The sequence below is a fragment of the Glossina fuscipes genome, unplaced genomic scaffold, assembly GCF_014805625.2.
Source record: "Glossina fuscipes isolate IAEA_lab_2018 unplaced genomic scaffold, Yale_Gfus_2 2, whole genome shotgun sequence".
NCBI lineage: Eukaryota > Metazoa > Arthropoda > Insecta > Diptera > Glossinidae > Glossina > Glossina fuscipes.
Window position 1 is genome coordinate 28,118,446 of NW_023998416.1, and position 26,459 is coordinate 28,144,904.

The window sequence follows — 26,459 nt, forward strand, 5'->3', positions numbered from 1 at the left end:
GCTGTCCTAGAACTTTAGTTTATATTTTACAAATATCTTCATTAAGAAAAAGATTTTGGAAAAACAAGAAATGCCCACAGTGACAATTGTCAAATTTTACAATGTCTATGAAAAACTTAAAATTAGTTTTCACATCGGTCAACACAATCACAGCCAAAGATCATCACCCATTAAAAGTGTTGAATAATATAAATAAATAAAAATGAGAATAAAGTTTTTAAAATATCTTTGCTATTTTATTGAATTTCATTATAAAATAATTGTGTAACTCTTTAGTTGAAAAATAAAACTCAGAAAATAAAGATTTATTTAAAAAAATGACAACTGAAAACAGTATAGTGGAACGCGGCCCAACATTAGCTATCTTACAACACTTCGTTTAACACAGCTACTCATATAAGGCTTTATATGGCGAACGGTCGAAAAAGTGGTCCGATTCGAACCATTTTTAATAGTCTTCGTCCTTGGGCCAAAAGATGACCATGTACTAAATTTCATTGAAATATTTTAAGAATTACGACTGGCAGGTAGAGCAAAAGAAAACAAAGTGGGAAGACGGACAGACAAGCTTAGAGAGAAATTGATTCTGAATCGATCAATATAATAAAAGATAGGTCTTTCTCATTTCCATGCACGTATCTCCTCACAATAAAGATCCTCCTTGCCACCCTTTGACTAAAATAACACCTTTTTTATATATTCTATCGCCTCATATATGTATTTAGGCAGCATTAAAAACCCGTCCCTCTTCGAATGTATTTGGTATCAAATGTATGTTGTATCAACATTTCGAAGCAACCGTTAAGGACTTTGAGACAAAAAAATTATTGTGTTTCGGATATTACAACATCCTACAGTGTAGTGTGCACTACCTTTGAACTCACAATTCACTCTTACTATTCGTGCTGGTCTTATTAGGAACAATCGGAGCATCTCTCCGCTCTCGTTATTATAAATTGAAAGATTTTTTTCTACACATTGAGCAATTAATTGTTAATAGCAAACAAATGCAGGCGTTACAGTGTTTCAGCAGTTGCGGTTCTATGTTCTGGCCTCGATCGTTTCAAGGACAGCTGATTTGTTTTAGTTTTTCAGTCACGAGTATTGTTGTAGTTAATTCTAGTTCAAAGTTATTCTCTATGTTGCCATTGCTCTGCTTTGGCAGTGCATAGGTTACGCTGCTTATCTAAATGTCTACTAAATGCCTACTTCAATTCCATTCACCATCGAGTTCGACATTATAATGCAGATCATCCTTTTTACTCTTTGTTGAGTCAAATCGCGATTTACCAGTGGATAAGTAATCTCTAATTTATATGTCTATTTATATAGATTCGTTTCTGATCTGATTCATCTAATCTTAAAAGTTCGTATGCTTTAGTATTTTTATACTTATCTTTGAAGGCTACGGCTCTATATAATACCTGCTACGATGAAAACTTGAATTCGGCGTTAGTTAGGGGACAATTTCAAAGCTTAATTCATTTCAGATGTTGCGTATCAAGGATTCGCCTAAAAACGGTTAAATCTGCCTTACTAGTTACGTGCTTTACATTTTCCTCGCAATGCTCAGTTTACAAAATGTATTTGCTAACGTTAAGCAATTAAAACTTATTTTATTGTCTTGCAATAGCTTGCAAAGCTACTGCAGCTGTACTGAAAATCTCATAAGTTAATATACATATATGTAATATGCACATACACACACATATATATATATATATATATATATGCATGTAGTTATAAACGTAATTTGCAGGGAGTCTGAAATTGATTGCTGTATTTTAAAATCCACCTGCAGTTTATGTTTTAAACTTATAGGTTTGTGTGTGCGATAGAAATTGCATTAAGGTGTTGAAAGATTTTATATGGAAGTTGCGTGCATAGCACCGCACTTTAAGTCTGTAATAGTGTATGCATATGCGTGCTTAACATGTTTTAATACATTAAGCAAGCAGGGGTAAAATGGTGCTGTTTATGAAAGTGAATCCCTTGAGATGGTTTTAGTGTTTCCGTAAGCTTTCAACATTCAAATAAAAATTGGTGTTTTTTTTTTTCTCCCCTTTATGCAACAGACGACGACAGTTTTAAGCTTAATGCAGTCGCTGAATTGTCATCACATTAATTTTTGATAAGATTATGGTTTACTATATGTTCGAGGAAATAAAGATATATCATAACATAAAAATGTCTGACACTGAGTACTAGAATGTAGAAAAGTTTCTTAAAATAAAAATATTATTATATATAATATATACCCTCTATAGAAATCTCTATATATATAAATATCTATTCACTTTCTTCTGTTCACTTGAAAATGTCAAAATATTATACAATTATTCAGTTTTCTTTACAATTATTTGACCAATTGCGTGCTGGTTCTGAGATATCCGAGACGTTTAATACGAGTGCATTTTAACTTAACAATACCCTGCGTAAGCATATAACGTCGTTGAAGAACAATATGCATAGGCACACGCAATAAAATATTGCAAGAATTATTTAACAAATGCAAAGCCGCATGTCTTCACACATAAGATCCGTTTGGCCTAATTCACGAAATTTAACCGGATGTTAGGCAAAGAAAACAAACTTTTTTTTCTTATTCCGGTAACTCAGGGAATATTCCTCATGCTCATAAATACAATGATAGTCAGAAAAATGACTCGAGAAGGGAGGCTAGAAGCAGTAATGTTTTCGGGTTAAACAGTGCGTGCTCTTTTTTGAACCCCTCGTCGTGGCTCAAAAAGATAGAAAGACGCTGAAGATAGTGGCCAGAAATACATACGCAATTAAAACGTGGTAACGTTTCTCTTTATAAATCTTGCTTTCTTCTTCGAAAAAGTTCAGCAAGGAAGTTGCATCAAATTTTGCTTTCCGACTTTCCGAATTTCCGATTTTCGAAATGTTGAAGAAGGCATTTGATAACGAAGGACAACCTGATTGATGTAAATTGTTCAAAGAAGACATGGAAGGGGTTCTAAATGGCTTTCAGCATTACGTCAAGAAAGTCAAAAATTTCATAATCAGAAATTATTGATTGGCGTTGTTGACACGCGTTCCATTGCAATTGAATTTTAAAAATGACATGACTTCGGAATACGTATTACGATAACGCCCCTCCCTGCTATGCAAATACTTCTTTTAGACTGTTCCGCCAAAAATATCGTCTAATATCGTTCAACTTTTGGCTATTCTTAAAATTCAACACTGCTCCGAGAGGGTCTTCGCTTCCATTTAAATGAAAAAATAAATCCGAACTGAAAAACTTACCTTTTCTGGAGGACAATAAATAAATGTAACTCATTAACTGCTGAATATATTACTGGCAAGAAGTTGGACACACATTTCAGTTAAGTTTGTGCCCATCTAGAGCAAGAAAAAAAAACCATACAGTTTGGAAAACCGATATTTCGCGTGAAATAAATGCAACTTATTTCTACTTTTTTAATCACAATACTTGAGTGCATTCTATGAAACGTATTCAACCGGTAAACACAATTGCAGTTTGCTAAGATATCAGGCTCGGCACTGTTGAAAGGAAACTGCAACAAATTACAATAAAGATTACATTTTAACAAAATGGCGATGTAATAAAGGAATTTTGACGACCATAATAATAATGCGATTAAGTAAAATTGCATTACAAGTTGCCATGTAAGCAAAGACATAAACCCAGCAGGCGATGTTGATGTTATGGATAAACGTAGGAGCGTATGGTGCAAAAAGGAGTGTAATTACTTAAGTACACAGTCATAAAGTTGTAGCATAAGTCAATGGCCGTTCTTGTTTTCTTCCAGCGCAATCATCGCTAAACGCTACTTTGTGGATATTCTGCATCGTCCGCGTTCAGCGATGAGCGTTATTTGCAAATTTTAACAAGAACGTTTCTAATATTAACTTTTTTTCTTTAGTTTGCTCTTTCTTTTATGACTTTTCTCCAGAATCCCCTGCATTCGCAAGTAGAAAATAAGAGAAAGATAACAACTATGTAGTGTAAATAATTTGTGTCCAAACACTTCATACTATTATGCGAAAGCACAATGCAAACTTTGAACCAGTTTACGATAATCGATTTTCGCTAAAAATCTTTTCCATTTGATGCAGCAACTAGAGCTCGGGACGTACATAGCTATCGCATAGCTCTATCTTTGCGATGCAACGAAGATACCGATCATTCGTTTTAGTTTTAGTAACTCTATCTTCTATGTCACTTCCAATTACAAGAGTCTTCCCACTATTGTGGCCATCTTTAACTGGCTAACCCTTTTTGTAAAACCCTGCAAACCCTTCCGGTTTTGTGGCCATATATTTTATCGAGTATAAACTCAATGGGGCGATTTTTTCAACGCTCAATCCGTAGTGTGCTAGAAAGACGAGAAAAAGTAATCAGTGACTAGAGCACTTTTGAATAGCTAAACAGTTACTTTTACAAGGAATTCTTTTCAAAAACTCAATATCCGAAGGCTAGAAATAAATTAAACTTTTTTTTTATACTCTACACCCCACGTGATGGTATTAAATTTGTGCAAATGTATGGAGCGTCAAGACGGACTTGGGATGGATTCACATTTCATTATAATGAAGTTTGTGTGTCTATATGGCCATCATGTTTTCTTGTGTTAAACTCGCAGGTCGCAATTGTTAAACTTTTTTATACGTCCAAGGACAGCCGCTATTAGAGATCGTATCAATCGGAATACTTTTTGGACCACTTTCCATATAACGTCTTTAGGGCGGTGTAGAGTATTTAGTAGTGGGCTGTGCGCCACTATAATATTTTTACTTGTTTAGTAATAAAATCTATTTTAATAATAAAAACTAAATTATTTAGTATTGAAAATTTAATTCAATTTTCTAAAAAAAAAAAAAAAAAAAACGGATATAAATTAAAATTTTTCATAAAAGCCTGGTTCGGTGAGCGTTGAGCGGAGAAAAAATTGAAAAAGAAACATTACACGCAGATAACATGTTAAATACCAATTAATTTAATAATTGCTAGCAAACAATTTTGCTTATTAATGAAGTCACTGCGCCAAAAAAGAAAGCAGCAATGGATTCTTATGACAAAACACATTGCAACGTTGCAACCGGTAATTGCAGGTCATCGTTAACAGTCTCGTTTTAAAAACTGCAATATTCTGTTTACCTCTTGCAGGTGCCTATGGCGAAGGATTATCAAATTTATGCATTGATTTTAGTTTTTTCACAAAGCTAGTAGGCACTAGTAAGAATTGGTTGGTGTCGTTTTATGAAAAGGTGTCGTGACCGAACTTGAATAATTTGAATAACGTTGTTGAAGTGCTTTCTACTTTGTTATTAACTGGCAGACATTGAATAGCTGCAAAGTAAACAAAAAGAACTCGCCACACATGTTATGGAATAACATTAAAGAAAAAAAAAAAACAAAAAGAAAAGGAAGCAAACAATCGAGGCGCCCTTATAAAAAGATTCTGCAGTAAACTGTTAATAAAGAAATTATTGTGTCGTGTTTTCGATCTCACAAAAAATTGTTATGCAACGTGCTCTTTAAAAAGGTTTTTAAAATTCTGCACGCTTGTATCTATAAATTGCCTAAAGAAATTACTTTAAACGATAAAAGCGTTTTAGTTGGGCTAGAGCGAAACTTTTAAGACCTACTTGCAGCAGGTCTTATGATGTTTGAATTGTATTAGGGAGCGAAAATCCAATCAATCTAATTGCTCGTTCGTATACGGAATGGAATATATACCAAATCATGTTTTTACAAGACTTGGCAGCACTTTGCACTTAATTGCACCCAAATTAGATTATTTCTCTCCTTGGTAACTGTAGATGAATTGTTTGCTTACTTGACACGGTTTTCGGTCAGTGGAGGATGCTAAGAAAAAATTGAGATTAAACTAGGTGTCCTACACAATTTTTGTTAAACTGTTATTGTTTTTTTAACATATGGTGCGGACTGCTTATTTCCATGCTGTCTGATAGCATACAGGATAATATGATATATTACCCCTCTATCTCGTCAAAGGGTATACGAAACTGGTTATCAATTTGTTTATCATTACTTTTGAAGTTTGGGAACAAAAGCATGTGCATAGAGCACTTCATGTCCTCTGAGGGAGACGATGCATATAAAAAACTTCAAGTGCGTAATGCGTCGCAGATTTTGGAGTAACCATGGACTGCCCGAAATTTCCTGAATTGTTGTTCGTAGTCTTCAAGACGAAGCCTTTCCGTTGCTTCTCGTCACCCGTGGTATTAGAAACTGTGTTAAATAGATTTCATTTGTATTGCAGACTGCAGATAGCCACACTCCCAATTGAATACACGATACAATCCGAATCTAACCGCTTTTATCATGTTTCCTAATAGATAGGTTATATTGAAGAACACAGAAAGGCTTGTATTCGCTGATTTAGTAAACACTTGCCTTTTTGATTGTTTTTTTTAAAGTTGAATGCCCCCACTGAAATTGAAATGGCCTTTAAAGAAACTATTAAGACAGTCCAGCTCCGCGATCACAGCTTAGCCACAATATTTTTAAGAGCTACACTAAAACTTATGACATTCATGCGCGGATGACTATTGAGAAAAGAATCTACTGTCAAAACAAAGAAAAAGTCTTCCCACTCTGCAAAGAGAGCAGACTTTCGCGGGACGACAAACAGGTATGCACGGACAGATATTCCTAGTTTCCGATGCATATTTCTATGCGCTGGAAACATTTAACCAATCTAAGATACTCTTCGTGCTGACTGCAGGCGTTACTCATGCCGTACCTAAGCATCTAAGTATCGGGTTGTTGAAAAAAGATATCAAATATGACTCATTACGAAATTGAAGGTTCACAACGTTAGGGAAATTTTGTGCGTATTTTCTATGAATGCACAATGCAATCAATGGTCGAAATTCTCTCGTATTGCGGTTCATTTACGCGTCTTCTTTTGCATGCACGGGCATACAAGTGTACGTGTAATTTGGTAAATTTGAAATAAAATCACTTCCATGCAACTGTTATAAAGAGGGAGAAATGTGACGCTTGTTAAAAATTTTCAAATGAAACGGCGTATACCCATACAATTTGTTTTGAAATTTTCATTAGAAAAGTTTTCCGTTGTTTGCTAGGTTTTATTTTTCCTCGCTTTTTTGATTTGATTTTATCTCTAGCAAAAAAAAAAAAAAAAAAAAAAAAAAACAAAAAAAATAGAAAAAATCCCTAAAGTAATTGCTTTACATGACTGATGCAGTCCGTTGTGGAATTAAATTCATTCAAAAATAGAAAAATATATTGAGAGATAGATGTAAGAGAATAAATAAGAAAACGAAATTTAGAATAGCGTGAAATGTACGAATTATTCAAATGTCAAACAGAAATCACACAAAAATGTTTATAAAAATTCAATCTTATTTACAATACAAACGCGTAGCAAATGAATGAATATACACGCACACTCAAACTGACACTTTACAATCACATATTTGCACAGTCATACACACATACCCGCATCTATTTGCCCCTGAACACTTTTGTATAGATAAATTTGTATTAGCGTCTGCCTTATGCCCGCTAATATCTATGTATTGCATACAGATTCATATAGTTGTATGTCGCCCTCGGCTTATTTATGCATGTATATGTTTGTATGTATGTATGTATGCAGGTATGTATATATGCACAATTATTTTGTATGTGCGTGCACTTGGGTGAAATGGTATTGGATGAGTGCAAATACAATATATATACCGGCATCTTTAAATATGCATGTACGAGTAAGTAACTTTTTCACTTTGTCACATCAGGTGCAAATGTATAGCAATTGCAAAATGTAGTTTCGTTCAATTCTGAACGTAGACGAAAATTTCTTGTTAAAATAATAATAAAAAGAGGCAAAAAAAAAAAAAAAAAAAAAATAGAAAAGAAAAGAAAATGAGAAAAAAAGGCAGGTAAATTCAAATTGACGTAAAATCAGGTTGCGTCTAGCTTCTCCTTATGCATCTTTGACTCGTGCCCTGCATACTTTTCGAAAGACAAGCATGACAAATTCTGGCAACTAAAGTTGATTTTTCAATTGTTTCGTTGTGTCACCACCGGTGCAGTTGAGCTTTCAAAACTCTTGCTGCATAATAATCGCGTTATGCTTTTTCTCTTTTCATCGCAGTCAAATTTTATTTTCCTCTTTCACAAGTTGCTCAAGTTGAATCAGCAAATCAGCTAAATTTGATTTTACCGCCATATCCGAATGCAAAATTTATTACATTTATATCTATATATTTTGCTAAGAGCTTCAGACAAATATATTTGGGCTCGAATTGTTTCGATAACTATATCCAAAATTTATATTATTACTATACTTATTACTCGAGTGTATATGTACGTATGTGTATATATATATTACGCGATAACTTGAAAGACTTATGGGGCAATTTACAAAATGTTTGCGTTAATAAACATAGTAAGTTTTATATTGGTCTTCTTCTTATTTCCCTCTGTTTCACGGGACGATAGTATATATATGATGTTCAAAAAATAATTGAGTTCGGCAGCTAGAAATTCGAAAAACTGTCAAAGAAAGCGTGGTTGACCTTCAGGTTTTGTTTCATTAATTCTTATTTGTTCGCGGAAATCTTTTTTATAATTAACTAATCTGGACCCTATATATATTAGGAGCTCTATTCATCAAATTAAAGGCATCTTTGCGAAGCAGCAGGATGTTAATTCATTGTAGAATAAGACAAAAAAGATTGTCAAAGCCAAGGCCTACTTGTCATCACCTCTTCTGAACTATCCGCATCTTAGGTCTGACTTCTTACATACGTATATTCAGGCCGCTTTACTAAGACCGATCCTTTATTTTACCAATCGAATTATAATGACTTGCGATAAACGAATCTTTTATGTCGTCAATCATCTCAGAATCGTTTCCCAAACTGGTTCAGTCTTTTCGTGTTTCGGTCGAGATGTCGTTGTGCTTCACCTACTTCACTTCAGAGTCACTTCCTAAATCCATGTCACTTCCTTCCATGCCCTTGCGCTTCACCTACTGGTCATAATTATAACAATATTCTAATAAAAACTGCTATTGAAACGAACCCTACTTCTACTTAAATGAAGTATTTTGAAAAGGACTTTCATATAAAAGAAGTCATTGAGACTTCTGAAGCTGAAAGATCACGAGGTAACGCAAATTTTAAACAATCCCGCATACAAACGTTCTTAAATTTCTTAGTGGATTTGGTAATAGGTGAAATTGTGTAGAGTATTTTATAGCCGTTGTGCACTAAAAAGATCTAAGTACACATTGAAGCAACTAAAGCATTAAAATAATGGCACAGTTCTATGAACGTGGCACACTATGTAAGCATACCATACTATATAATTGTAACATTCTATGCAAAAGTACAAGGAAACCTCCGCTTAGCTGCTATATAAGAAAAGGAGATAAATATGACATCGTTTAAGAGATTTTAATATAACTTAAGTTCAAAACATAACTTGTGTCCAGCCAGCATACTTGGAGAAGGACGTAGGTAGTCATATCTAGTAAATATGTATAGCGCTTGCTCCGTCAACTTCCATAAGAGATGAGGCTTTTTCAAAGCTTCTCTGAAAGTGAATCTAGTGAATCGACCGCACCCATTTTCAAATTTAATCTGGCGAGAATATAAACGGGCAGCTTATATTTGAAACGGACGGCCTGACAAGTAATCGGTTGTAATTTATTTGATTCTGTTATGCACTGCGTACATTTCATATATATCTAATGAATGCAACTAACTATTTTCCCCATTTTGTAGATTAGTTTGCTTTATATGTAATTTCTACACAAACCGACCAATGCGGCTGCATTATCCTAAGAAAATTTGTCTTAAGAAAAGAAAATTAATATCAATTTTTAACACATGTCTCTTGCCCTCGAAATTATTACAAAAAAGATATGAATGTTGACAATTAATCATAGGATGCTATATAATTAAATGATATATCCATTTATTTAACATATGTGATAAATTTTCAAGTTGATTAATAATGACGTTAATGTATGCCACAATAATGCAAATTTATTATGCGGTTTAAATTAATCTGAAAATAAAAAGAGCTAAATAACAAGAGAGAACGTCTATGATTGCCTTATGAATGTATCAAAAATGATATTATTTTGCATACATTCAGGTAGGTAAATGTACAAATCTATATATATATATATATTTACATATACGTGAACGGAAAAATTGCGGTGTCATCACAAAAGCTAACACATGATCCCTCCTTCAGCGCACATGTCATAATCAATTTATTCAAGTTTAAACAAGTAAGAGTAAGCGATGCTCGACTGGAAAAGCGACTGTAAAATTGCAAGTAAAGATTGCAGAAGAGGTAAAAAAACGAAAAATATGTAACACTTGATAAAGAGACAGTTTAGATAAATTTTTATACCAAATTTTAGATCGATATGTAATTTTTGTCACAGCATAAAAACTTTAAGGTTTTTATCTTTTAAATTTGAATTTAAAATCTTGGCTTTATCCTTTCAATTTTGCAGCTGACGTGATTTGTAGTTTCAGCTACGGTAAGTTTACATGTTCGAAAATCAATTTTATTCTGGTTACAAGACAATAAGGAAGCATTTGAGCATCTTGTTCAAACATTCATATGGCTGCTGTTAGAGAGCTATTGTGCTTATTGTAATAATAAGCGATCAAGCGGCATTGAAAATATTCAGAAGCCCCTAAAGAGGTTCATGATGATTTATTGAATTTATCGATTATGTTCTGATCCCAGAAAATGAGCCCGTCCCTGCACTTAAATTTTGCCGTCTTTTGCATATGAATCTATATATATGAAACCAGTTTGACTTAAGTGGAAGTGATTTCGAACGAAGGTAATTAGGTTTATACCTTTCCACACCATGTTCGTTTGAAAACTGATCTTACTTATTACGATCTTCCAATAATATAAACAATATTTTTGAAGGGGAAAATTTTTTACAATTGATGGAAACAGCAGTCTGGAGCTTTACACGACATGGATGTACCTATGGCCACTTCCACTTCTTCGTGATGCAGAAAAATCTTCTTTTATCGATGAGTAAGGACTTTCCGCGCGAGTGCTAACTACTAGTTCTTGAGGAGATTTATACGAGTTGGATATCATCGCTAAGAACGCTCTCTCTCTCTCTCTCTCTCTCTCTCTCTCTCTCACGCAGCTATGAATCGGAGCAACACCGCTACAACACCACTTAATAATGCTGAAACTTGCCGACTTTACTGATCTATGGAAACGGAAAAGAATTGTATGTTCAGCATGCTATATAGCTCTAAAAAGGTCTGGCTACTCAAATTAAAGATTGACGCAGAGCTTGAGATTGATGTATACTACATTTACACAACATATTAGGTTTGTGATTTTATTGAATAGTTCGAGTTAGAGATAATTCTTCGCTTTCGAAAACTATGCACGAGGGATTATTAAAGAGAGTAAGTTCGTGGACGTTAGAAGGTCAAGTACACGAAAATATCTATAAAAAGATTGTTTAATAAAGTAAACTTTCTATTAGTTTAGGTTAGAGATACTTTCCATCTCATCTGAAAACTGCGTAATATGAATGAAAATGCATTGTATATTTATATTAAATAAATTAGTTTGGGGAAAAAGAAATCCATTATATTTTCGGTAGATGGCTGCACTGATAGATTTCTCGTAAAGTATCGATCAAACAATTTCAGATTTATGCTCGTTGGAAAGGTGACATTTCGCAGTAAAAAAAATTCTTCTGCTGTTTTTCGTTTGGTGCATTCAGTTGTGAGTTACAGCGTGTTAAAAATGGAAGTGAACAAAGAGAAAATTCGGTACATTTTACAGTTTTTCTTTGACAAAGGCGAAAATGCAAGCCAGGCGGCTAAAACTGTGAATGGTGTTTATGGTTCCGATACTGTAACAGCCAATTATGTGCAATTTTGGTTTCGTAGATTCCGTTCAGGAATTTTTGATGTTAAAGATGCACCTCGCACAGGTAGGCCGGTCGTCGAAAATATCGATAAAATCGGAGAAATGAACGAAGTTGACCGGCATGTTAGCAGTCGTAACATCGCCCAGGAGCTAAAAATCGACCATGAAACAGTTTTAAACCATTTACACAAAGCTGGATTTAAAAAGAAGCTCGATGTTTGGGTGCCACACCAATTAACAGAAACAAACATGATGGATCGAATTTCCATCCATAAACGGATGGTGACTGGAGATGAGAAATGGATCACATACGATAACCCTGTGCGAAAACGATCGTGGTCCAAGAGCGGTGAAGCACCTCAAACGGCCAGGAGGGTTTTGCTATGCATTTGGTGGGACTGGAAGGGGATTATTTATTATGAGTTGCTTCCATATGGCCAAACGCTAAATTCTGATCTCTACTGTCAACAACTGGACCGTTTGAAGATAGCGATTGACCAGAGACGGCCAGAATTGGCCAACAGGAGAGGTGTCGCGTTCCACCAGGACAACGTTACGCCACACACATCTACAGTGACTCGCCAGAAACTTCGGGAGCTTCGTTGGGAAGTTTTAATGCATCCGCCATACAGTCCGGACTTGGCACCAAGCGATTATCATCTTTTTCTTGCATTGCAAAATTTCTTTAATGATAAAAAATTGGAATCTAGGGCGGATTGTGAAAATCGACTACTAGAGTTTTTTGCAAATAGAGACCAGGACTTCTATAAGAGAGGCATTTTGAAGCTACCTTTAAAATGGCAACAAATCATACAACAAAACGGTGCATATTTGACCCAAATCGGACAATCCGAAGCATGTTAAATAAAGTCGTGAAGTTCATATAAAAATAATGGATTTCTTTTTCCCCAAACTAATATTAGATATAATTAAACAATGAAAAGCCATACTACATGTAAAGAATGATGATATCTTTGTTAACATAATTGAAAGCATTAAACTAATATCTAATGGAAAGTAATTCAAATACACAATGTAAAGGAGTAATGGAAGTAAGCCAAAGGATTTGACGACTGTACTATTTCACAACTTGGCGACGACTTCTATTTAGTAACTATGACACTTTAGAAATTCACTCATGTGTCGATTTCCATCTAACGACTCACCTTTGTTTCTTTGTCTTTCTCTGCAACGTCACTTAGTTCCCTATCTGCTCTTCAGCATTTATTGTTCTTCTAAGCATCTACACTTTACACGTATGTGGTCCAAAGTAGTGAATCTGTCAACTCAACAATTCAACAAATTGTTTTATTTAACTATGCTCCATAGAACTTGTGCGAGTCATCTTAATAATCTAATGCATGACGACATTTCCAAAACCGGACGTGATTCTAATTATATTTTCACACCCAAGCTAAAATCCTTGCTCATTGATTTTGCGCATTCTTCTGGTGCAGGAAATTGTTCAAGCTTTTTTATTTTACTTCTAAATAAACGATTTTTTCCTTCCTCGAATATTTGAAAGTTTCAAACTCAAAGGAAAAACACACATTTTTCTAGCATATGTTTCTCTGAAAATATTTTATTTTGAAGCCCAACTTCCCGTTGTGGTATAAGTATGGCTGATGAGGCGAACAACTGATGATGAAGTATGCTAAGTCAACGTTAGAGGTAACATGAAGAGTTGTATTGAGTACGCAGTTACCCTGAGCAATGCTATGTTGGAAGGGCACATAAGAAGATGAATACATTAGCATGCAAAAAAGTCAATCTAAGATGTTAACTAAGCATGTTTTGCGTTACTAAACTTGTTATTAAATGGTGAAGAAGACACAACTAGGTCAATAATGGAGAAATTGAAATAAATCTTATTGAAAATGCACATTAGTACGTAGCAAATTAAATAATCGATTTAATATACCTCTACCTAAGAGTAGTTCCGAGAAAAAAAAGTGATGTAAAAGGATTTGTTTAGTATCATATACGCTCTCACAAAGTCTAACTAAACGTGACCCGTTTCCTATGACAGCTTTTGATGTGTTATTGGTAAAAAGTATCGTTATAGTAATAGTATCGCTGTGGCAGACACACCGTCTTCCTTTAGGCTATGTGTGTACCTATACTCTTGCCAACGATACGTTGTTATTAGTTATTTAAGTTATTGTTATTATCTCCTATCTGCCGCTATTCCGTTGCATTCGTTCGCTTCTCCTAATGGATTTTAAATGGATACCATCACTGCCACTATTGTAATTTTTCTGATGCTATTTATATGTATGTAAATGCATGTGCTGGGTATAGCATAACCATCAGCATATATAATATTTGTACAGGATGCATGAGTACACATACGTATTTCGTTGCGTAATGCCATTCTAATTTCCAGAGATGCTGATGCATTTACATGAGCATATTTTTATAGATTTTTCGCTACACTCGATCGATTCGAAAATATGTTTAAGTAAATGCTATTTGTAATGTGCGTACTACGTCTTTACATATTTCATTGAAACGTATAAGAGTCGACTACGAAGCATATTAAGCTTATCGTCTACATCGCACGGCATTTCTATATGAAAATTTCACTCAAACTTGCAAAAAATTGAAATGGAAAAATATGAAATATACTCAGGCATGTTTAGTTGAGATTGATCATGAAAATTTGATTTCGATTTTAACGAATTTACAAATTGCCACTTTATTAAGGTTCACACAACGAATTTCGGGTTCACATTGAACCCATTCTACTCAACAGCTGTTATGATTTGCTTAAGTTCAGAAGGAGACGAAGAATTTATAAACTTGGCTTTCAGCCTTGTTTTACCACGAAATCTCTTCGAGTCACATTTGAACGTCAAATTTAAATTTCATATTTTTTTGTTTCCTATGACACTTCTAAAAATCTTCACCTATCTTCAAACATATGTGAAGTTAGTGCGGGTGTGTGCATTACCCAGGAGAAGTTGAGATATTCCTGCCTTTTATTATATCGATCGATTCAGAATCGCTTTCTCGATGCAAGCTTGTCTGTCCGTCTGGCACTCTAATTTTCTTGCGTTCAGCTCACAAAAATATTAATGTAATTTCAACTCTATGTGGCCATAAGAGTTCTTCCGAGAAATACAATATTAGCTCATATTCAACGTAGGAGGGGCAAAGGTTTAATGTTATATGACGGTAGTATTTATTTTATAAAACAAAACCACTAAGGCGCGAAGCTTGTTTCCTGCACGGTGAACCTCTTATCAACAATTAGTTGCAGCGAGATTGAAATTGACGATGTCCAAGTGAAACACCCACCCACCACAATTGGCTGAAAAGAACAGACACTCTTATCGTTATCCGAAATTAGTCTTACTTGATTTTCAGGTAGGTCCTTGTTTACCATGTGACACTAAATTACACTTTTAAATTTACATTCCCGCCCTCTATGAATAAGCTGACGCAGAGGATGTGAGTTGATAACGGATACGTGACTTTGAGCCTGACCACAGTATTAAAATCGTATTTTAAGCGATTTTTTTTTAAACCACATATTATTTTTGAAAATCTACAATAAAAAATATGGCCTGATAGTTATTTTAAGATATTGTACCTTATTCTCCCATTTTTCGGAGCCTTTAAACAGCGCTTCATTTTAAAAGGCTTAACAATGTTTTTTTTTTGCTTCAATTATGGAAAAATATATTGCTATAAATAATTCCTATACAGCTTAAGGTTCTAAAACAATGAAACAATAAAAAACAAAAAGAAACAAAAATAGCGGAGCAAGCAATAACCACACAAATGCAAATCTTGTTTGCTATGCATACGAAAAAGCGATTTTTTATGCAAAACCGAAAAACACACTCGTATGCATGAGTTTCCTACACACAGGATTTTGTCTAGGCAGCAAGAGAGACATATTTAAAAAAAATTTTTTTTGGTGGCTTTGAGCTTAGAAAGTTGTTGTTGGTATAAAGGATTATATTTTAAAGGCATCAATTGAATTTATTTTTAAAATCTTTAAAAATCCACGTAAAGAAATTAAACGATGCTTTCAATTTACTAATAGTCAGTTTGTTATAAAAGATGAAGGAAAAAGCAAAAAAAAAAAAATGTACAAAATAGTCTTAAAATTATTATCAAAAGCACTTTTTTTTTTTTTTTAAATATTTTTATTCGGTTAATATGTATATAGAGCATAAGCTTTTTGTTGGCATTGTTGTAAGAAATAGAAAATAATGTTGTGGTAAATTTCCATTATAAGAATGCCACTTGAATTATGGATCTTGAACAATGTTTATGCAAATACCGGGTACTTGGGCACAGTACCGATAAAAACAACAGCAAGCATTGCTTCAAGTTATTATATTTAAAATTTTTTCAATGATTTTATTTTTGAATAAAATTAATTTCTTTTAAGATATGTTTGCAGAAAGAGAGAACATAGTTAATTAAATATTTTAAATTGAATTGCAAAAGAAAAACATACAATTCTGAATTAATCTCAATGTAATGGAAAGGAACAAAGACTTACATAATTATATTTGGAATGCGAGAATGTTTATTGGTAATAAAAGCATACATTTTAAAAAATTTTTATAGGGAAATGTAGTTAAGTCGATGTTTACAATGGGCTTTAAGCACAACGACTCTATGTGCGTTTTACACCAACACATGGTTTTCTTTGATGTTTTTCACTAGAAAAATTACTTGTGCTTTGTCGTTCCGACAAAGGTAAAAAGATTATTTAGACGAAAGTAGGATCAGCTTCGGGCCTATTGGGTTTAAAAATTAGATACCCTGCCATTGGATCTATCTATCCATCCATTTTTTCGTCTCCCTCTCTCCAAATTCCTGTGATGTATCATTCCGTTCATACACCGTCTGATGTGCTCGCTGTTTGCTAATCTAATCGTTCTTGCACCTGTCCGTTTATTTCTCTGTCCTGTTCATCAATTGGGGTATACTTTTGTTCCATCTATCTGCTCTTGTTTCTATTGATCTATTTTTCTACTTATTTTTAACCCAAAATCTTTGCGTACCTTGCCTCTTTCTTATTTCAAGACTTTGTGCCCATCAAACGGATCGCCTCTAATCATCTCTCAATCGGTTCATCTTTCCAGTTCTAATGCCGGCTTGTCCGTCCGTCCCATTGTCTGCCTGTATTGTTGCTTATCCATTTTTTAACCTTATCTGCTTATCTGCTCGTTAATATATATGTTCGTCTATCGGTTCACTCATTCTTCTTCTTTTCTATACATTTAGCTTCGTATTCCTTTATATTTCCATTTTATCTACCAGCTTGTCTGATGCTTTACTTGTCCCGCTATTTACTTTAATGTAAAACCGCTTGCTCTCTTTTCTCTATCTCTTCTATTTCTTCATTCTTATATTTCTTACGTTTATCTATCTATCTATTCAACTGTAAGTGCAAGTGTTGGTTTTTCTTTTTGCGTTTATCTATACATCCATCGTTCTATTATGTTACTTGCTCACTTACAAACTGTTCACCTATCCGTCCGTTTTCGGATCCGTTCCCGCATCTGTTTCGGTGCCTGGTGTATTCATCGGTCGGGACTTTTATCCATATGCTTATGTTTCTTTCGTATTCGTTTCCCCTTTTTGTTTCGTCTGTTTACTTGTTCGTCCTTGTATATCGTTTTGCACATTCATTTGTCCGTCCTATTCGTTTTTTTTATTCATAAATCTCTGCTTTCGACTCTCGATCCGCCTGAATAGCTAGTTGTGCAGAAGCTTAAGAGTTCATCTGTCTATACACCTCTGTACAATGCCGCAATTCATGAAAGATTTCGAAGTAATACGTAAGACTAAAATGCTTTGACTTGAAATTGAAATTATTGCATCGTAAGCTAAACTTTTACAATCTGGAAAGGTCTAAAAGGCTATTTCATGTTTTGTTCAATATTACAAAGGACATGCAGGGGCACTTTTTGACTTAAGCCGAACATAAAAGTTATTCTTCGTTTCTTTATGAGACAGTTTTCAGCAAAACTTGATTACTTTGCTAAATCTCACTTAAAGTAAAGTCTTAAGATTTCATATATATTCTTCAATCCTTAGTGATATTCTATGGTCAGGTTTTTGCAGTTTATTTTAAACTTCGTTTCCATTTTATTTAAATTGTGTTTGTTTGCCTTCATATAAAAAATAAATATTCAATGAGTATTTCTATTATTCGCATCCTCACAGGCAGATATAGTATTTCATTATCTTGCAGTTCGCTTATAATTTTTGCTAAAATTTTTCTATGTAGTTAGGAAAACAATTTTGCCAACTTCTTTTTTTCACTTTACTGTGTACACACGCTATCTTTCCGAACCACTAGAAACACATTTACCTAAAATCTTAACGCTGGCGGTAGAATGGCTGCCATATGCATTTGTGCGGAAATAAATCCGTTACATATAAAAATGTTGGCAATTTATGTTTTCCTCTAAATACATACATATACACATATATAATATTTTATGTTTCGTGCTTAAAACTCGATTGCTGCTGCCTTAGAAGTTTATGCTGGCGGTTTTTCTGCATATCTGCCAACTATTGTATTTTAATGCCTCTCAACCATAGGAAAATTATACGTGTTTGTTGTGTCATTGTATTTGCGTAGTGAAACGTGTACACATATGTTTAATGCACGCGTAACTGTTTGTAGGTCAAAGACATTTGTTATATAATTTAAAGTTCATATTGAAATAAAAGCGCATTAATACTTAAGCAAAAATTAAGTTGAAACACAAGAAGCTAATCTTAAAAAATTTCCATATTTAATATATTTGAGCGAAAAATGCGGTGTGGGAGGAGGAGGAGAGATTACCCGCAAATTTTCAAATTTTCCTATAATCGGGGCGAACCGAATAGCGGACATTACAGCACGTTTCGTTATGGAATCCATATTTTTGTAGAAAGATAGCAAGAAGTTTTCAAATGAAGTACTTTTGGAAAATGAAAACAACGAAAAGGAATTATTTCTGCGTTTAATGTTCATGTCTAAGGGTGATGTTCTGCATACGCATATAGTAAACGATTCTTTAATTACGATTGGTACGCAATCGCACCTACAGAGAGTGGTCGATTGGTAAAGGGTTAACGTTTAACGATCAACCAAGCCCCTCTCAGGTTACTTCCTATCCTTCTCTCTCTTCTTATTCTGGTCGTCAATGTTAAGGCGACAATCGCCTGAAGGCTCGGTCGGTAAAGATGTAACGTTTACCGATCAAGCAAGCATTCTTCTTTACTTCTCACTCACTTCTTCCTCATCAAGGACATGTTGCACGTACAGGTGACTCTCGCTTGAGTGCTTGGTGTCATATAAAATATGAAAAAAACGGTTGAGTATAGTGCGCTGGGAATGCAGAGAAATGGAAGAATATACTTTGTTCGCTTGAATGAAATTTAGATGAGCTACTAATTCCATTAGATTTGGAAAATATTGTGTCGCCTAGTTCCTATTAAAATCGATCTATAATAATGCTGTTGATTAGTTCCTTCGTTTCCACGAACAATTGATTCAAGGCAAAGTTCCAATTATAATATTGAAAAACCCTGCCGATGCTTCAGGATTAATTTTCCATTGCAGAAGTACTTCATGAAGGTGTTTGGGGCAATTATAAGGCAAGCAATCTTTATTGCTTTTCGGGTTAAAATCAATCAAATATCTGTGAAGAAGTTAATAGTTGAACCGAACCTCCAAAGAATGCTTATCAAAAGCTAAAGAGTTCCGACTAAAGTTTCGCCAAAGAACTTAATTTTTTTTGAGATTTCAAAAACGTTACAAAACAATCACATTTTCCCAATAAACGCTCGATTAAAGTACAAATTCGCGGAAACAACATATCATCTCCGCTCTAGGCTCTCTGTCATCGTCATAACAACTTTATTTACTTTCGTAAGCCAAGTGGCTCCTTTAAATTAACGGAAAGATTCTGTGACCGTTGTTTTCTTTTTTCTTTTTTTTTTTTTTTTGCTAATACATAGTTGAATTATAAATTTAAAGGGGGAAAACTACTGCAGCAATCTAAAAAAAACATTGTTTTGAGAATGTTCTTGGAATAGAAGAAACCGTAAAAGATTAATAATATTCGAGGAGATAATTAAGCGGAGATGTTAAATAGTGACAACACCGAAGACATTCTACCAAAGCATGTTTTTATTTAATATTATCTGTGGGCCAGAGTATAACTAATATCTTTAAAACTAAAAAAAAAAAAAAAATACTTTAATCTGTATATTTGAAGATAGTGACATCCATACGATTTTTCAAAGATATGGATGTTTGGATAAAAGTTTAACTTTTGTGAATAAAGTATAAATTAACTTATCAGAAATCTTCTACGTGTTTTCATTAAACTAAATGTTTTCCTTAAAGAGATTGTGTAGAAAATTCGTAAGAAAAGAATGAAAATTTTAACGCTTAAGAGTGAGTACAATAATTTTTTTGAATTGAAAAGTTGTTCTGTAATTGCAGCATCATAACGGCCCCTTGTCATGTTCAAATGCTCTTTCTTCATCATTCTCTTTTGATTTCTGCTGGAAGGTGCAACTTTGGCTTTACCTGCCAAAGACAGAACCGCACGTTTTATACTTTACTTGTGAACGAAATGATGATGGAAATCGCAAGAAAATGAAAAAATTCTATAGATGAATTCATTACTAATAGCAAAATCATCCTGACAAAGTTTTAGTTTCTTCAACTTAAGCTATACAGTGATGTATTTTTTTTTTTTTTTTTTTTTTTATAAATGATTTTAATGAAACGCAAACACAACCGCAACACAGCTGTTACCATACTGAAGAGACTTGGAAATTAACGGATAAGACGTTGGATTGCAATTTTCAAGCAGGGGCTTAGCAAGAGGTTGAGGAGACTGTTGAGGAGGCTGGGGAAGAACTTGACAATTTAAGGAAAAAATTTCTTCCTTCAAAGTCAGTGTTGGGTTTACAGAAATAAAAATCTTTTTTTTTCCGAAGAATTTTTTTTTTTTTTAAGTTATTTACAGAAAATGTATATTTAACAGAAGAGCGTGGTAGCAAAGCTAAATACATCCTCTCGGTGATGCCTTTGTTGATTTCTTGAATTTTCAAGGTAAACATTTCAATAGTCTAACCTTTCTTCCTGGCCTATGAATCTCCTTTATAGGCTGGTATCGTAGCTTGTAACTTTTTGTTCTATTGTTTAAAAAATAAGTCATTTTATCAATTTTTTTTCTTTCAATCTCTAATACAAAACGAAATTGAAATAGAATACAATTTTTGAGCGAATATGATAATTGAAACTATTGTTCGGTGTAAACTATCATTAACGAATCAAGTAAATTTTTCAAAATGGAAAGCTGATGGCAGAATGTTATTAGTCTTGGAGAGAATACTGGGCTTTTGGTATTTCAAATATATACGGATCTGAGAATCAAGGGTCTTACATAGCTGTTGTTCATATAGCAATTCATTCATACAATCTTTTCAATCTTTTATCAAAGAATCTTGAACTAAAACAACCATTATTTTTATATTTTTTGCGCTATTTAGTGACTCATTCATTTATCAGTTTGAAGTTATTGAACAGTTTATGTATCAAATTTCAATTCAATTTTGACGGATTTAATAACCATGTGAAAAGTTACACGCATGGATGAATACGTAGAATAGGTTAGTGTAGAATGTTGTGTACAAAATGTAATTTTATCAAAATGCATTTTTCATATTTATCTGAAACTATTGTGTGTTACAAACCGAATGGCAACATTAGCATAGTATTCTTTATTGGTAGATAGGCATATGGAAAAGTTTTCGATTATCCCCATCCATTGCACAGCACCTAAGTAACTTTATTAGCTCTTATCAGAGCACTCATCATATTTTACCATTATCGCACAATGCTGATCCACTTCGATTTAAAGTTATAAAGATATGCACACATATATATTATATACATTCATAAAATGTACACCTACACACACATATATATATATGAAATGCTCATATTCTTGTACGTTGACTATAAAATAGAACATCTTCAGTTAGCTTATGAAAAAACATTAAAAAATGTTTGCTTCACTCCTATCTTTCGATTCGATTTTATTCATTCTATCGAATTGAAGATACATTCAATAGAAAGATGAGCACTTTTTGTATCAGAATACAGTTAAGTGCACGCTTATATATGCATGCGTGCACGTTATCAATAACTAAAAATCGAAACGAAACACAACATAAAATACACTGCGATGCAATGCATATGTTCTATAGTTTATGAAGCTCATATTTGGCCGGTTTGTTTAAATTTTTTATAGTATTTAAAAATCAAAAAAAAAAAAGAAGGCAAGTGTACGTGCTTATGTGTATATTTTCTTCCCGTAATACCGTTAGTCGTATGGAAAAGACGTTCATGTTAAACACATTTCGTCAAATATTGCATAAGAGCGTCGACAAGCTATTCGTGAGGGGTACATTAATTTTGTCAAAACGTTTGCAACGTCCACAAGGACGCTTCAGAGATCCCACAAAATATATGCATTTTCTAATCAGCATCAAACTTTGAATCGATATAAGCCCGTCTGTCTATTTGCCTACCTGTGTAATGTTTGTTGTAAACATTCTGCCGGCCGCGAAAATAAAGATACCCCCTGCAAGTTTGTAAAAGTGTTCGAAAACACGCCTACAACGCCCACATACGTACATAACAAAAACTGTAAACACTGTTACCTACCGTGTTTTTTGCTTGCTACCCACAAAGTACATACACCTTTACGATATAAATTTCCTATACAGGATCAAATTTTAGTTCTTCTTCTTTTGTTAGGATCACCGTGATGTATATAAAAAATTCGAACACGACCAAATATAATTTTCTTACTTCTTCTATTTGATGTTCTTTTGCAAGCAGAATTAAATATCTATTGAATCGAAGTTTCTATATCTTTCTCGAATCTTCCATATCTTTTTCGGAAAATTAATTTTAAGAATATCTCTTAGTTGATATTATTCTCAAGAGGATTGAAACGGAGCTTTGTCCATAGACGGGTAGTGCTAAACGTCGAGGGTATATCTGCCTTAAGTTCTGTTTTTTTACAGCTTGGACATCTGGACAATATCAAGAAATATTGTAATGCAAAATTACTTTTCCTAATAACGAAGTTGCCATGTTTTGTGCGAAATAAAAATCTTTCACCGACAGCATTTTTTCCTTCCCCAAACGATGCAGAAAGGGCTCGTTTTTGCATTATACGGTCACTGACGCTCAAATGGATTTATTTGGACAATTCCGGGCGTAACATCCACATCGACTGCGAGACTTAATTGCTATAGGAAAGAACCGATTCTCTGTGCTGGGCGGGACCAAAGGCGTCTGTTAAAATCTTAATACCAAAGGCCACTAACCATAAACTACTCGATTTGAAGTGTTTGGTGCTTAAGAAATGACTTGAATAGCAAAAAAAAGTAATACAAGGCCACTTTTTTACAAGAGATATGTCCGTCCATCCATTGGGCAAAACAGATTTATAACAAATCGGACGCTCTTAACTTGGAAGTGCTAATCCCTGCGGCTTATTTGCCAAACTCGAATCAAGTTCCGATGATTACTTGTTTGCATCCACGGCACACGTACTTGCTGGCTGGCGCTTCCCTTCTCACGAAAACATACGAAAATGGCTTGACGACTAGCTTGCTTTGAAAGAGAACAGTTTTTTTGACGTGTCATCCGTAGGTGAAAAAGTGTGCATAACTGGCGATGAGCAATCCTTCCAATACAATATTTTCTATTATTTTCATACAATAAACCTGTATTTTCTGTCCAAAAGTTCCGACTTCATATTTACATGCCTCGTAAAGCTAGAGTGTTTTAGATCAGTTAAGGAATATTTACGGTCTTCAGAGTTACTTGCAGAATGTTTGTGTGTGTTTAAGAGAAATTATATATATATATATATATATATTTTTTTTTTTGCGTTGTACTCTACTAATGGTTTATTTGTATAACTGATGGGCTATAAAAGTTTTTTTAACTTTTTAAAGGTATATAATAAAAGTTATAAACGTAACGTCACATGCCCGGAGATGTTCGGTAATGGCTTTCCTTTTTAATATTTTATATATTGTTTTTAATTTATATATTTATTTCTTTATAATTGTTTTTTGATCTTTGGTTTTTTTATTCTGCTTTTGTTTTATTGTTTTGGTTTATTTGAGTTTTTCATTCGATTTATCCAATGTATTGTATTTTAATTAATTAATTTTCGTTATTCTTTGTTATTTTATTATTTCTATTCCTTTTCTTCAAATTTCTTTATATGTATTCTTCTTATTCTATACACTTTACTTTACTTTAATTTATTGAATTTTAAGTAAGATTCGTATAATTGTATTATAGTATGTAACAAGATTATTAATCCATCACTAAATAAATTTTGGGCTGTTGCTATGCAACGTATTCGTAATAATAAAAAGAAAGGGAACGGCTACTGCCATCAGGAAACTATAATTTATTTGCTAAAACAAAAAAAACAAAAAAAAAAATACTCGGAGCGTTTAGACATCAAAGCCTTACAAACATAAGCAAAGAGCGGTAATGACTTATTAATACACCTAGGAAATGCATTATATAATAAATCCTTAACCGTTATGGATTTATATCAAGCAGTCCTTGAGGTCCGCCTGGAGAGGATGGCAGCCCAATGGCCTTCATCTTGAGGATAAAACGCACTTGGTTATTTTATCGCAATTAATTTTAACTTTGGGAATCAATATAAACTCGTAAACAAACTTCAACTAATTTTGTATTACTTTAATGATAACATAACAGAAACAACTCGTAGTAGTGAAAGATAACTCACTTTCTGCTATTACGCTGGGGGCTTGTGGGGTTTGAACTATGCATACATAAAGCTGTTGAAATTTATTGCACACTTAGATCTGTATATCTTCGAGCTGAGTAAGGAATTCAAAAGAGAGATAATTTAATGTATATATGCTACGGTTTCTATGTGTTAACTATAAAGTCTAATCTGAGCTACTATTAAACAGTATTTTTATACCAAAAAGGAAATATTGGAAGCCAAAATGCTGTTTGATTTTGCTTTGCACTTAATCTCTGTGAAATCTCGTATAGTTGGTTAACTTAATAGGGGGGGTAAAGTGTGCATAGGCATGGGTCAAGCAATGCCTGTCACAATTTTTGCTATTATAGAATGGCCATAAATTGCTTTTGAATATATGCAACCGACTGCGTGATATTCCATTACTGCTCTTCAAAATTCACTTATATAAAAATAAGAGCAAAATAAAGTTAACTAGTAACTGGTTTCGTGTTTAACAAATTTATGCTGTACGTACAAATTTACTTTAGTGCATATCTTTTCACTTGCAACTTATGTTTCAATCCTGATGTGGTAGGGATGTCTGTATACGTACGTCTGTATTTGAGTATTACGTTGCGAACTAATCTTTACTGCAACAACCCTTACAATAGAATAGCAATTAATTTTGTTTTGTACTTACAGTTCACATTCAGTGCAACCATTGTTTCTAGATTCTGACCCTCAGTCATGGCACGATTCCAAACGACACATTTGTATTTGGCGCCATCATCAATTCGTCTCGGCAGTATCTGCAGAGTAGCATTTGTATAATGATTTTTCGAACCGCCTTTCAATATATACGATTGCAGTGGCACGGTGCTCCCTTCACGATACCATCTGAAAGCAAAATGAATTTTCAGAAGAAATGTTTAGCAAGAAAAACAAAGGGGGGGGATATCACATCCATAACTCAACCATAAAAAAACCCAAAAGATTAAAAAATAATTACAAGTACGTAGAGTATAAAGTAATATTGAAAATCTTACTTATAATTTAACACTGCTTTCCTTTACGGATGTAAATGTAATGCTAAACCTAAGCTATAAGTTTTAAAGTTACATTCACTACACTTTTACTGTGTGTTATACTTAACTTTACATTGGAGAGATTTCGGGAAACTTGGACATATCTTGGTGTTCTATTATATCTAAATTTTCGCCGTTTCTTTTTCCATCCGAAAGATCGGATCTAGTTCACCAATTGTTATGGCGGAAAAGTTTGATTTTTTTTTAGTAAAATCTTAAGCTTAACAGAACAAATCCGCCTTGCTTGCGGAAAAAGGCAAAAGCCTCTCTTTCGTGAAGCCAGAAATGGGTGGCTTAGTATAAACGAGTGAAAGACTTCTATTGACAATAATAATAATCACGCAATGAAAATATCGCGTCGAGAATTATAAAAAGACAATTAATGTTTTTAGCACTGAAAATGCCCGCCGACGTCGAGGAACCGTTGGCAACAATGGGTTGAAGCGTTTTACCACACTCACTGCATGCGCCAGATATTTAGCACTCTGTTCACCAGTTTGTGGATAGTGTCACAAAACTCCTTAACTCGTAAAGTAGAAAACATGTACAGGTGCTGGCAGGCAGTGGGTCCAATACCATTACCTTTCTCTCAAAATAAGACCTTTTTCGATTAAAAACAAATTCCTAAGATGTCCAAATTTTTCT

The 26,459-nt window shown here is 33.8% G+C and overlaps 1 protein-coding gene across 1 annotated transcript in view; it reads right to left on the reverse strand.

The window, feature by feature from the left end:
• The window catches only part of LOC119633040 (Down syndrome cell adhesion molecule-like protein 1 homolog), a 159,270-nt gene that overhangs the window by 12,570 nt on the left and 120,241 nt on the right, over nt 1–26,459 (reverse strand). The window contains exon 4 of the mRNA XM_038026230.1: nt 25,430–25,626. Within this exon, the coding sequence (XP_037882158.1) occupies nt 25,430–25,626 (197 nt within the window). The remainder of the gene's footprint in view (nt 1–25,429; nt 25,627–26,459) is intronic.